Source organism: Bombina bombina, chromosome 9, assembly GCF_027579735.1.
Source record: "Bombina bombina isolate aBomBom1 chromosome 9, aBomBom1.pri, whole genome shotgun sequence".
In the NCBI taxonomy this organism is placed as follows: domain Eukaryota; kingdom Metazoa; phylum Chordata; class Amphibia; order Anura; family Bombinatoridae; genus Bombina; species Bombina bombina.
Window position 1 is genome coordinate 192,025,963 of NC_069507.1, and position 15,426 is coordinate 192,041,388.

Below are 15,426 nucleotides of genomic sequence, written 5' to 3' on the forward strand. Positions count from 1 at the left end.
CGTTGGAGAAAGTAATTTATCAGGTAAGCATAAATTCTGTTTTCTCCAACATTGGTGTGTCCGGTCCACGGCGTCATCCTTACTTGTGGGAACCAATACCAAAGCTTTAGGACACGGATGAAGGGAGGGAGCAAATCAGGTCACCTAAATGGAAGGCACCACGGCTTGCAAAACCTTTCTCCCAAAAATAGCCTCCGAAGAAGCAAAAGTATCAAATTTGTAAAATTTGGCAAAAGTGTGCAGTGAAGACCAAGTCGCTGCCTTACATATCTGGTCAACAGAAGCCTCGTTCTTGAAGGCCCATGTGGAAGCCCACAGCCCTAGTGGAGTGAGCTGTGATTCTTTCAGGAGGCTGCCGTCCGGCAGTCTCATAAGCCAATCGGATAATGCTTTTAAGCCAAAAGGAAAGAGAGGTAGAAGTCGCTTTTTGACCTCTCCTTTTACCAGAATAAACAACAAACAAGGTAGATGTTTGTCTGAAATCTTTAGTAGCCTCTAAATAGAATTTTAGAGCACGGACTACGTCCAAATTGTGTAACAAACGTTCCTTCTTTGAAACTGGATTCGGACACAAAGAAGGTACAACTATCTCCTGGATAATATTTTTGTTGGAAACAACTTTCAGAAGAAAACCAGGCTTAGTACGCAAAACCACCTTAACTGCATGGAACACCAGATAGGGCAGAGAACACTGCAGAGCAGATAACTCTGAAACTCTTCTAGCAGAAGAAATTACAACCAAAAACAAAACTTTCCAAGATAATAACTTAATATCTACGAAATGTAAGGGTTCAAACGGAACCCCTTGAAGAACTGAATGAACTAGATTTAGACTCCAGGGAGGAGTCAAAGGTCTGTAAAACAGGCTTGATCCTAACCAGAGCCTGAACAAATGCTTGAACATCTGGCACAGCTGCCAGTCTTTTGTGAAGTAAAACAGATAAAGCAGAGATCTGTCCCTTCAGAGAACTTGCAGATAATCCTTTCTCCAAACCTTCTTGTAGAAAGGATAGAATCTTAGGAATTTTATCTTGTTCCATGGGAATCCTTTAGATTCACACCAACAGATATATTTTTTCATATTTTATGGTAAATTTTTCTAGTTACAGGCTTTCTAGCCTGAATCAGAGTATCTATTACAGAATCTGAAAACCCACGCTTTGATAAAATCAAGCGTTCAATCTCCAAGCCCGTCAGTTGGAGGGAAACCAGATTCGGATGTTCGAATGGACCCTGAACAAGAAGGTCCTGTCTCAAAGGTAGCTTCCATGGTGGAGCCGATGACATATTCACCAGGTCTGCATACCAAGTCCTGCGTGGCCACGCAGGAGCTATCAAGATCACCGAGGCCCTCTCCTGATTGATCCTGGCTACCAGCCTGGGGATGAGAGGAAACGGTGGGATACATAAGCTAGGTTGAAGGTCCAAGGTGCTACTAGTGCATCTACTAGGGTCGCCTTGGGATCCCTGGATCTGGACCCGTAGCAAGGAACCTTGAAGTTCTGACGAGACGCCATCAGATCCATGTCTGGAATGCCCCATAATTGAGTTATTTGGGCAAAGATTTCCGGATGGAGTTCCCACTCCCCCGGATGGAATGTCTGACGACTCAGAAAATCCGCTTCCCCAATTTTCCACTCCTGGGATGTGGATCGCAGACAAGTGGCAGGAGTGATCCTCCGCCCATTGAATTATCTTGGTCACTTCTTTCATCGCCAGGGAAGTCCTTGTTCCCCCCTGATGATTGATATATGCAACGGTCGTCATGTTGTCTGACTGAAACCTTATGAATTTGGCCTTTGCTAGTTGAGGCCAAGCTCTGAGAGCATTGAATATCGCTCTCAGTTCCAGAATGTTTATCGGGAGAAGAGACTCTTCCCGAGACCATAGACCCTGAGCTTTCAGGGATTCCCAGACCGCAGCCCCAGCCCACTAGGCTGGCGTCGGTCGTGACAATGACCCACTCTGGTCTGCGGAAGCTCATTCCCTGTGACAGATTGTCCAGGGTCAGCCACCAATGGAGTGAATCTCTGGTCTTTTGATCTACTTGAATCGTCGGAGACAAGTCTGTATAATCCCCATTCCTACTGTCTGAGCATGCACAGTTGTAATGGTCTTAGATGAATTCGTGCAAAAGGAACTATGTCATTGTTGCAACCATCAATCCTATTACTTCCAATGCACTGCGCTATGGAAGTACGAGGAACAGAATGAAGTACTTGACAAGGAGCTTAGAAGTTTGATTTTCTGACCTCTGTCAGAAAAATCCTCATTTTCTAAGGAATCTATTATTGTTCCCAAGAAGGGAACTCTTGTTGACGGGTGACAGAGAACTTTTTTTCTTTGTTCACCTTCCATCCGTGAGATCTGAGAAAGGCTAGGACGATGTCCGTATGAGCCTTTGCTTTTGACAGGGACGACGCTTGAATCAGGATGTCGTCCAAGTAAGGTACTACTGCAATGCCCCTTGGTCTTAGAAACCGCTAGAAGGGACCCTAGTACCTTTGTGAAAATCCTTGGAGCAGTGGCTAATCCAAATGGAAGTGCCACAAACTGGTAATGCTTGTCAGAAAAGCGAACCTTAGGAACTGATGATGTTCCTTGTGGATAGGAATATGTAGGTTCCTTTAAATCCACGGTAGTCATAAATTGATTTTCCTGGATAGTAGGTAGGATCGTTCGAATAGTTTCCATTTTGAACGATGGTACCCTGAGAAATTTGTTTAGGATCTTTAGATCCAAAATTGGTCTGAATGTTCCCTCTTTTTTGGGAACTATGAACAGATTGGAATAAAATCCCATTCCTTGTTCTCTTATTGGAACTGGATGTATCACTCCCATCTTTAACAGGTCTTCTACACAATGTAAGAATGCCTGTCTCTTTATTTGGTTTGAAGATAATTGAGACCTGTGGAACCTTCCCCTTGGGGGTAGTTCCTTGAATTCCAGGAGATAACCTTGAGAAACTATTTCTAGTGCCCAAGGATCCTGAACATCTCTTGCCCAAGCCTGAGCAAAGAGAGAAAAGTCTGCCCCCCACTAGATCCGGTCCCCGGATCGGGGGCTATCCCTTCATGCTGTTTTGGTAGCAGTGGTAGGCTTCTTGGCCTGCTTACCCTTGTTCCAGCCTTGCATTGGTTTCCAGGCTGGTTTGGGTTTGTGAAGTATTACCCTCTTGCTTAGAGGATACAGAATTAGATGACTGGTCCGTTTCTGCGAAAGGGACGAAAATTAGGCTTATTATTAGCCTTAAAAGACCTATCCTGTGGGAGGGCGTGGCCCTTTCCCCCAGTGATGTCTGAAATAATCTCTTTCAAATCAGGTCCAAATAATGTTTTACCTTTGAAAGGAATGTTAAGCAATTTTGTCTTGGAAGACACATCCGCTGACCAAGACTTTAGCCAAAGCACTCTGCGCGCCACGACAGCAAACCCTGAATTTTTCCGCCGCTAATCTAGCTAATTGCAAAGCGGCATCTAAAACAAAAGAGTTAGCCAATTTAAGTGCTTGAACTCTGTCCATAACCTCCTCATACGAAGATTCTTTACTGAGCGACTTTTTCTAGTTCCTCGAACCAGAAACACGCTGCCGTAGTGACAGGAACAATGCATGAAATTGGTTGTAGAAGGTAACCTTGCTGTACAAAAATCTTTTTTAAGCAAACCTCTAATTTCTTATCCATAGGATCTTTGAAAGCACAACTATCTTCGATAGGAATAGTAGTGCGTTTGTTTAGAGTAGAAACCGCCCCCTCGACCTTGGGGACTGTCTGCCATAAGTCCCCTTTCTGGGGTCGACCTATAGGAAATAATTTCTTAAATATAGGGGGGGAACAAAAGGTATGCCGGGCCTTTCCCACTCTTTATTTACTATGTCCGCCACCCGCTTGGGTATAGGAAAAGCGTCGGGGGGCACCAGAACCTCTAGGAACTTGTCCATTTTACATAATTTCTCTGGGAATGACCAAATTGTCACAATAATCCAGAGTAGATAACACCTCCTTAAGCAGTGCGCGGAGATGTTCTAATTTAAATTTAAATGTCACAACATCAGGTTCAGCTTGATGAGAAATTTTTCCTGAATCTGAAAATTTCTCCATCAGACAAAACCTCCCTCATGGCCCCTTGAGATTGGTGTGAGGGTATGTCAGAACAGTTATCATCAGCGTCCTCTTGCTCTTCAGTGTTTAAAACAGAGGCATTTTGGATAAAAGATTTTCTATGGAGTTATCCATTACAGCCGTTAATTGTTGCATGGTAATAAGTATTGGCGCACTAGATGTACTAGGGGCCTCCTGTTGTGGGCATAACTGGTGTAGACACAGTAGGGGATGATGTAGTATCATGTTTACTCCCCTCATTTGAGGAATCATCTTGGGCAATATCATTATCTGTTGCATTACTGTCCTTACTTTGTTTGGACACTATGGCACAATTATCACATAAATTTAAATGGGGAGACACATTGGCTTTCATACATATAGAACATAGCTTATCTGATGGTACAGACATGTTAAACAGGCTTAAAACTTGTCAACAAAGCACAAAAAACGTTTTAAAATAAAACCGTTACTGTCACTTTAAATTTCGAACTGAAAACACTTTATTATTGAATATGTGAAAAAGTATGAAGGAATTGTTCAAAATTCACCAAAATTTCACCACAGTGCCTTAAAGCATTAAAAGTTATTGCACACCAAATTTCAGAGCTTTAACCCTTAAATTAACGGAACCGGAGCCGTTTTTACATTTAACCCCTATACAGTCCCAGAATGAGGCTCCTGTCTATAACTAGAAAGGCCCCCATCTGAAAAAAGGTGTCCAACACAGTGCCTGCCGTTTTTCTAAACGTTCCCCAAGATTATAATACCAATAATTAGTTAGAATCTGCATAATATGCCTAGTAAAGCAATTGTTTTAGCCCAGAAAAATGTCTACCAGTTTTTAAGCCCTTTTTGAAGCCCTTTATTCTTTTATGTTTAACTAAGAAAATGGCTTACCGGGTCCCCATGAGGGGAAAATGACAGCCTTCCAGCATTACATGGTCTTGTTAGAAATATGGCTAGTCATACCTTAAGCAGAAAAGACTGCTAACTGTTTCCCCAAACTGAAGTTACTTCATCTCAACAGTCCTGTGTGGAAACAGCAATTGATTTTAGTTACTGTCTGCTAAAATCATCTTCCTCTTACAAACAGAAATCTTCATCCTTTTCTGTTTCAGAGTAAATAGTACATACCAGCACTATTTTAAAATAACAAACACTTGATAGAAGAATAAAACTACATTTAAACACCAAAAAACTCTTAACCATCTCCGTGGAGATGTTGCCTGTGCAACGGCAAAGAGAATGACTGGGGTGGGCGGAGCCTAGGAGGATCATGTGACCAGCTTTGCTGGGACTCTTTGCCATTTCCTGTTGGGGGAAGAGAATATCCCACAAGTAAGGATGACGCCGTGGACCGGACACACCAATGTTGGAGAAATTGGGGCCTATAAACTACAGCAAAAAGTTGTACAGAATTAAAATATCACATGACATATATCACCCAACATGAAGTTCCAGACTCGGTTCTGTAATCTGTTAGCCAGTCAGAATCCTTTCTCCATGCCAATGTCTGCATATGAATCTGTTCCCTGCACATCAGACAGTAGTTTGACTAATGCCATAAAGCAGTGCTTCTTAATTCCAAGCCTCAAGGACCCATAAGAGAACAGGTTTAAAGGATGTCCCTACCTGTTATAATGATTGTGTTAATGCAGAGCCCATACAAGGAAAATACTTAAAAAATACAGGACCAGATTACAAGTGGAGTGCTAACAGTTACACACAGGTTTTCCACTCGTATTACAAGTTGAAAAGTAAGCGCTTTTGCTTGAGCACAATCGCAGTTCACGCTAGAATGATTACCACGTGCTCAGAGCTCTGGTTAACTGTTTCCTGAAGCAAAAAAGTGTCACAAAAACACATCAAAAAATAGATTACAAAGTACAATGACACTCATAATAACAGTAGCTATTATATATATATGTGTGTGTGTGTGTGTGTAAGTGCATTGGAGCCATTTGCAGTTAAGTAGATGAAAACATGTAAAAACATATTTATGCAATATTGATTTTTAATAACGGTTTTATGTTTTAACTATGCATTTACTGTAAATATGTCACATTATGTATATATATATTTTTATATATATATATATATATATACCCTATATGTAATAATCTATATTTATAGGTTATAAGTCTATATTGAACCAAAAAACATCATGGTCTTTAACTATATATATATACACACACTTTGGAACCCTTTCCACTCAAATACATTTAAACATCATTTTTAATATTTTATATTGTATATTCATATAGGCATATAGGTATAGATCTAGATTTTACAAATTAATCATATATACAAATATATATATATATATATATATATATATATATATATATACAGGTTGGTCCTCGTTTTACAACGGTTCAATTTTACACCGTTTCAGAATAACAACCTTTTTTTCCAGTCATGTGACTGCTATTGAAAAAGCATTGAGAAGCAGTGCATTTATTAAAATAGCCAGTAAGTAGGGAGCTGTCCGCTTGTGTTGCAGCAAAGCCAAGCAAGCTGAAATTAATCAGTTTAACCAGACCTGAGCTATCGAGCAGATTTCAAAGAACAAGATCTTCTTGTCTATAAATCAGTCCAGATTGGAATTCATAGAAAGAACTGTTTGCAGAAAATGCAAGTGATGTCTGTGTTGTGTGATTATTTTATTACGTTTTATAATGCTGTTTAGCAAATGTTTTTGTTCATTTAACTTACTTTAATTATATATTCTGTGTTGTGTGGTTATTTTATTAGGTTTATAGTGCTGTTTAGCATTTAAAGTCTTCATTTTCAAAGCTTTAAAAATAATGTATTAGGTGTTACTTATGACAATTTTGAGAGGTGCCTGGAACCTATCTCCCTCACTTCCCATTGACTACATTATAAACTGGGTTTCAATTTACAATGGTTTCGATTTACAACCATTCCTTCTGGAACCTAACCCCGGCGTAAACTGAGGGCTACCTGTATTATGTATATATATATATATATAATATATATATATATATATATATATATATATATATATACTCTGTATACATTTATATATATATATTGAGCAATGATACCTTTTATTGTTTCTAACTAAACTATACCAGTTATAAGATGACAAGCTTTCAGAAGAATTCCTACCTTTCTCAAGTCTGAAGCAATACTGACCAATTTAATGGAATTTACAGATTATATCTTGAAACACAGGGAGGCTAAAAGAACAGAAATTGTTACAGAGGTCTGAGCGGAGGGGATGTGTTTCAAGATATCATTTCTAAATTTCATTGAATTGGTCAGTATTGCTTCAGACTTGAGAAAGGAAGGAATACTTCCAAAAGCTTTTCTACTGATAAATGTATAATTAGTCCAATAAAAAAGTATCATTGCTCAATGCAATATTTATATATACTGTATATATAAATGTCCCATCAAAAGGCACTCACTGTCTTCATAAAAAATAACTTTTAATTCAGGGTCATCAGTAAAATGACATAACGTTTCGGTTTAGTCCAACACCTTTGTAAATGTCATGCAAAAAACAAGCCTCCCACAAGTTTGTCTGGGATTCTGTTTTTTGGAGGCTTGTTTTTTGCATGACCTTTGACAAAGGTGTTGGACTACACCGAAACGTTATGTCGGTTTTTTCTGGTGACCTAAATTAAAAGTTATTTTTTATGAAGACAGTGAGTGCCTTTTTGATGGGACTTTGAATTTTCGATAAAGCGCACCCTGGCAGTTTGCATGAGTTTGTAAGACTGTGCTTATCCTTTCTTGGGGATATATATGTATATATATTTATATAATGTGTGAAGAACATTGGAATGTAAAATATTCATAAATACCTTTGGCTTTAGCGCTGTAGGTCTAATGCCGGTGTTTTTCAAGTGCACTCCATTAAAGTCTAACCTAAGAACTCTCCTTAACAACTTAGGTTGTGATTTATAGCTCATGCAATTGGGGGAAATGTTATTACATTATGTTGCTTATTTGCATATATAAAAACAAATTAATTCACACATTTTAGAGAGAGTGTTTTATTATTTTGTAATTTTGACCTTAACTTTATCCTGAGACTAGCATATATTGTTCAATACATAGTTTGTTGCTGGACTAATAAGGGTACTTTTTTCCCTCTTTATATTATATAGATTATCAATATGCCCCCTTACCGTGCACTACACAGAAAAGTGTATCCTTATATAGGATACACGACTCACATTTTCTGTGTATATAACTGTGAAATACATGAGACTAGGGGTGCTGGTACAGATTTTGTATTTATATATATATATATATATATATATATATATATATATATTTATATAATGTGTGAAGAACATTGGAATGTAAAATATTCATAAATACCTTTGGCTTTAGCGCTGTAGGTCTAATGCGGGTGTCAGGGTTTTTTCAAGTGTACTCCATAAGTCTGAGGGACAAATAAGTTAACTCAGTATGTAATATCGAAAGTCCTGAAGTTTTGCTTGAGCAAACAATTACTTTCAACTTGAAATACAATGTATGTTTGTACTACATGTAAATGTAAGTGCATTATTAGCCTTATATGGGAAATCTCATACACAAAACAAGTATTTTGTGTCATAACTTGTAAAAGTAACCTTAAGATTGCAAGGTTGTGAAATTAATGATATTTTTACAAATAAAAAATCTTTATGTTCCAAGAGGGTTTTAAAAACTTTTAAAAAATTTTTTTGTTATTAAATTATTTATTTATTTTGTTATGCTGTTATTCTGCAAAGTAAAATGATTGATAGAGCATGAATTTTTAAAATTCTGTTATTGAACATGTTATAAGTTGTGGCCACTGCAAGATATATTAATTTTCTACACAGTTTATCTTGATTTAAAACCAAACCTCACAAATCTATAAACATCACTTTCTTCTCATTGATGAATATTAAAAAAGTATTATCAACATAAAATAAATTATCCACCATTCATGCCCACTATAACCATCATGCCCCTGATGAAATGGCTTTATTAGTGATTATCAAATATTGCTATGGTTTAAGTAAACAAGAGGTTAATGATGAACATATGAATTATTACACTGATACATTGTGGCAAAGAGATTGTTTCAAATACCTCTAAAGTTAGACCTGACAAAATGCTCATTGTATTTGCTATTTTCTTTTCCATCCTCCATTTTTGATCGGGACGTTTTCTATTAAAATTATTTAGCTGGTGAGGTCTTTTATCATCACAAGCAATTTGGGATTTTGATCTTTAAAAAACACACTAGCAATGGGCTAGATTACAAGTGGCACCATATAGCTAGTACTGGCGTGATATTGCAAAAGTTATAAGGGTTAAACAGTGTATGGTATATGACAAGGTGATTGAATGGAGAGAGCTATAATGTATATATACATACATATACATGTCTAAAATTGTGTATGTATATATACATATGTATATATGTGTATACATACAGTATATATTTATGTGTTTATATGTCTATATGCAATATATACATATATATATATTATATATATATATATATATATATATATACACATATATACGTATGTACAGTGCTTTTATTGTAAAAGAAAAGGTGCCAGTACTCCAAATAAAGGTACCAGTTACTCAATGATTTATGATTGATTTATTCTGCTCAGTAACTGTGAGCAAAACAAAGGGACAGCATTATTTACAATGTTTGATGTATTTTTTAATTTGCAAGCCCCTCTTGAGTAATTTACATGATGATTACAAATATTACCTCTTATGAGTTGGCAAAGGTGGGGGTACTCAGTACCAGTGAGTACCCCCACAAAAAAAACCTGCATATGTATATATCCTTTGGAGCCCATTCCAATCAAATACCACAAAGCAAGAAAAATAATTTTTATTGAATATTAATTTGAATTATGTTTTTTACTGTAAATATTTTTACATTCTGTTGTTCTTCACTTTGAAGAAAATGTTCTTTGTATTTCTACATAATTTATATATATATATATATATATATATATAATATATATATATATTATATATATATATATATATATATACCATACATACAGGTATACCTCACTTTTACAGCGCTTTGCTCATAGCAGAGGATTTTGAAATAGTGCTGTAATCATTGTTTGATTGAGAGAAAAGTGACTGGTACCATTTTGTTATGCACAGTTCACTGTTTACAGCATTTACAGTGCAATCTGTGTCACAGTGTTATAGTCTGGCACATTTTACTACAGTCACTATTTAAAAGGTACAGTATTTATTGAATACTAATTGAATATTGTGCTCTGCTAGTGTTAAAACTAAACTTAGCCTGATTGCAACCCCTGGTATATGTTAGTTCAAATGTTTCAAGTTTTTATAACACACTGGCAAGTAAAAAGAAAGCTAAAACTGCATTGTTTCACTTTAAGGCGGTTTTCACTTTACAGCGGGGCTCCGGTCCCTAACCCACTCGTATATGAGCGGGGTATAACCTGTATATATACATATATATATATATATATATATAATATTCCTGTATATATTCATTTAGATATATAGGTATAGATATATATATTTAAAAACAATCCTATATATATATATATAGTATATATATATATATATATATACAAATAAATATTTATAAATAAAAAAACAATTTATCCTATGTGAAGAACATAGGAAATGTAAAATATTTAACATTTTGGGTTAGCGCTGTAGGTCTAACTGTTGGGTTAGCATTGCGAGCGATAGGTGTTAGTTTTTTCTTAAGCTTCTACTATCCATTGAAGTCTATAGGGAAAAGAATTTAGCACAAAGGCATTATCCGTAGTCCTGAAGTTAGCGCTCGACGCTTTCGCTCATGCACAAACAATTTTTCTTTCAACTTGCATTATGCCTAGCTAACCCGACGCTCGTTAAAAGTTTACCTTCTGGCGATGTTTGTGCAGAGTTAAAGCGCTAAATAGCACACCACTTGTAATCTGACCCAATATTGGCAAAGTTTATGAAACTCAATACCTTGCCAAAAATATCTGAAAGATTCTAACCAACCCAATAATGTTTTCAATTCTTTACATGTTTTTTTTTTTTTTAGGTAATGTATACTTTTTACCGTAAGTCATGGGTGCGCTGTTCTGTATTTTACGTTTTAGATTTTTAGAATGCTTATTAACTCTCTGTGCACTATACTGCTTCTACGAACAAGGGAATACATTGGAGACTTTATGGAATATCATAGAGAAGATTTCCCTTTATTTACATGGGTTTTAATTTTACATTAAACACTAGCTGCATATTATAATAAAAGTATTGAGTTTATTACCCGCCTCCCTCTAGTAATGTGTGGCTGCCATATTGAAAGCTAGCTTTCACTACATTCCAGTTCTGATGTGTTTGCACATGTTCAGCAATGCTCCTTCAGATACATGCAGTGTAACCTATGTTTCAGTATGGTGGCATCCATGATTAGAGGGAGGTGCATGAAATGTATTTAATGTTTAGTATCCCTTTAAAGTGCCTCCTTTCTTGGATATACTAATGGAAACATTTTGGAGACTTCATGATCCCCTCTCCCTCCCGTCCTTACCCTTCCCCTGCCGCTCTGAAAAAAATTTTCTGCAGTGCAGCGGTTCTGCCCAGTCCCCCCCCCCTCACCGCCTGCTCCCACAACTTAATGCAAATGGATAAGGAGATCATTTTCCATGGCTTAAAGAATATTAATTAATTAGTTATATCTTTATATTCTTTTTGTTTACCTTTTGTATAGGTCAGTTCAGCTAAATGGACAACCCCTTGCAATGATCGATGATGGAGCGCTTCCCGAGATTAAACCAAAACCATTACGACCTGGGCGTACGCTGGTTATTCCTCCACTAAGCATAGGTTTTTATGTTGTGAAAAATGTTATGCTGTTGCCCTGCCGCTACAGATAGATATTCTTCATAACCAAATGCAAATATATGTACAAGCTGCAATTCTGTATTCGGATATGATTACTTCTCCCACCAGAAATATTATTTGAAATAAAGATAAGCATTGTGGCATAAATATATCACATCACATTAGATAACAATGGTTGCACCAAGTATTGAATTTATTGATCATTATGAATAAGTAAGTATTGCACTCAGTCTTTAAAAATATAAATAGCTGTATTTATCAAATCAAAGTAAGCCACAAAAACCAACTGGATAAAAATGTATTTTGATAGCCACTAAAAACAAATTCAGAACGTATTTCTAAAGGGGAACGTTGCACTTATAAGGACATGAAACACATATTTTTTCCTTTTATGATCCAGACAGAGTATGCAATTTTAAACATCTTTCAAATTTACTTCTATTGTGTAATTAGCTTTTTTGTATCCTTTGTTTAAAAGCATACCTAGGTAGACAAAGGAGCAGCAAAGCATTACTGGGAGCTGGCTGCCAGTTGGTGGCTTAACAATATATGCCTCTTGTCTTTGCCTCATCGCAATGTGTTCAGATATCTCCCAGCAGTGCATTGCTGTTCTTTCAACAAAGGATACCAGATGAATATGGAAATGTGCTAATAGAATTAAAGTTGTTTTAAAATTGTATGTTCTATCTAATCATAAATTGAAAAATTTTGGATTTCATGTCCCTTTAAATATGTAAAATAGCTAAAATATTATAAAACAAAACTATCTATGCTAAGAGAAACAGAAAAACATTATGCAGAAATAAAACAAAGAATGGGAGAAAAGAGATAACTATTATTCATTAGCTTGGAAGAAAAAATGTACAAGTAACATTCTCTTAAAATGATTAAGGAAATATAGATGCATATATGCAACACATAGAAAATTTTATTCTTACTAAAATAAACTAAAGTTAATATTGTAGTCACTTTGTATGAAACACTGTTTAGACTACTGATATATTATTCAGGGGGAAAATACAAAGATGGAAAACAGAGGTGCAAATTAGTTGCAATTTATTAATGCCTGCTCAGGCTGACTTCATAAAATCTATTATCCATACTATTTCTGTGTCATTAACAGACTCCATCTATTCAGAATCAATTAATAAAAATTTTAGATGCTAGTAAAACAAAATATTGTCATCTTGTTTAAAACCAGGAAGTTGACAGATGAACAGAATTACTATGTATAAACATAACTAAGTAAACAAAACTATCTCAAGAGTGAGTTATTAGCACAATGTCTGAAAACTATATATGGATAAACTGCCGATAGTAGTTTTACTTATATAAAGCCATGTTTTCAATTCTTTATTTAAATCTAGCTTAAATTTATTAAATAAATAAATAGAAAAAAATGAAAATGAACACAAACTGTTTCTAGCACAATATTTTATGTTTCATGGAGCATTTTTATTTCAACAATAATATCACTTAAAGCTTGGGTTTTTTAAAGACTTTTGAAGTGATTTTATGGAACTTTTACCATAGGGGGTTTATGTGCAGGCACTACACTTATACAGAGCATGCATGCACATTTTATATATAAATTTATACACACCCACACAGCCATATATATATACACCTAACAATAGATTTATCGATAATATGTTTATGTCTAAATGTTTCTTTCATGATTTTGACAGAGCATGCAATTGTAAACAACTTACATTTTACTTCTATTATATAATATGCATCATTTTCTTAGTACAAAAGAATACCTAGGTAGGCTCAAGGACAGCAATGCGTTTCTGTGAGCTAGCTGCTAATTGGTAGGCTGCACATGAATGCCACTAGTGCATAGCTGTTCTTTTAAAAAAAGGATACCACAAGAATGAAGCACATTTGATAATAGAAGTAAATTTGAAAAAGTTGTTTAAAATCATATACTGTAGTCTATGTGAATCATGAAAGAACATTTTTTGGGTTTCAAGTCCCTTTAATAAGGAGTTGTATCTTTGCTTTTTAGTACAGATCAATCCTTCTTGAATGCTGTCAATAAAATCTTGAACTGTGTGTGAATAGGAGTTTGTTATTTTACCTAAAATGTAACTGAAAAACTTCTATTCACAAACATTTTTTTGCTCTTACTTTTCCATATTTTTTTCTAGATTGTTTTTTTTTAACTTTAATATGTTTTACTTTCACTGCATTCACATTCAAAGCAATATTTGACACAGTAAAAAACAAATATTGTGCATGTGCTAATCAGTTAAAGGGAAACTGAACCTACATTTTTCTTTCATGGATTCAGATAGAGCATGCAACTTTCTAATTTATTCCTATTATCAATTTCTCTTCGTTCTCTTGCTATGTTTATTTGAAAAATAATGCATCTAAGCTTTTTTGGGGGGTTCAGACTCTGGACAGCACTTTTTTATTGGTGGATTAATTTATCCACCAATCAGCAAGAACAACCCAGGATGTTCACCAAAAATGGACCGGCAGCTAAACTTACATTTTGCATTTCAAATAAAGATACCAAGAGAATGAAGAAAATTTGATAATAAGAGTAAATTAGAAAGTTGCTTAAAATTTCATGCTCTATCTGAATCATGAAAGAAAAAAAATTGGGTTTAGTGTCCCTTTAAGCATTGCATTTTTATTGGACTGAAACAACCAAGAATGCTTTAAATAGTGATAGTACCCTGTGCAGACGAAAAAAATTCCGTGTCAAGAAATGTGTTGATCTTTAACGGAAACTCACTTTCCTTCCTTTTATCAATTTATTTTATTATTATTATTTTTATTTTTTTTGTGTGCAGAGAAACCAGTAATTTCCCCTTTTTGTTTCAGTAAAACATCACTGAAACTACACAAGAAACACCTAGGCATTTATCTCCCCTGACAAACATCACATAGATGCATTCATAATCTTTGATGCTATTGGAAAATTTCTCAAAGGAGCCATACTGAACAATTTAAAAAAAAACAATACTTTTGTTCAATATCAATTATTTAAACAAATTAAATGGGACAGCTCTACACCTTGGCCATCTTAAAGTCTTACCTTAGATTAAACTGCAAATGTCTACCTGCACCCCTTTATATATCATGCTGCAGGAACAGTAAAACAGTTATTTTTTAAATAATATTGTTTCTAACCAGTTTGAATGGCTGCCAAGCTCCACCCCTGATGACATCACGATCTGGGCTGCATATTGCTTCCAATCACAAAGGCTCACTAGTTGGATTCAACAGTATGTCAATGCTATTCAGCAGAGTGCCTAGATGTAGCCCAGATCATGATGTCATCGGTGGGTGGAGCTTGGCAGCCATTTCAAACTGGCCAGAAACAATATTCAGTGTAAAATTAACTTTTTACCATTCCTGCTGCATGATATAGAAAGGGGCGCAGGAGACTATTTGCAACTTAATCTATTGCAAGACTTTAAGATGACCTAAGGTGTAGACTG

General features: G+C 35.6%; 1 protein-coding gene across 1 annotated transcript in view; it reads left to right on the plus strand.

The window, feature by feature from the left end:
* The window catches only part of HPSE2 (heparanase 2 (inactive)), a 556,398-nt gene extending 544,398 nt beyond the window's left edge, over positions 1–12,000 (plus strand). Inside the window, exon 12 of the mRNA XM_053692544.1 lies at positions 11,835–12,000. Within this exon, the coding sequence (XP_053548519.1) occupies positions 11,835–12,000 (166 nt within the window). The remainder of the gene's footprint in view (positions 1–11,834) is intronic.
* Positions 12,001–15,426: the final 3,426 nt, after the last annotated feature.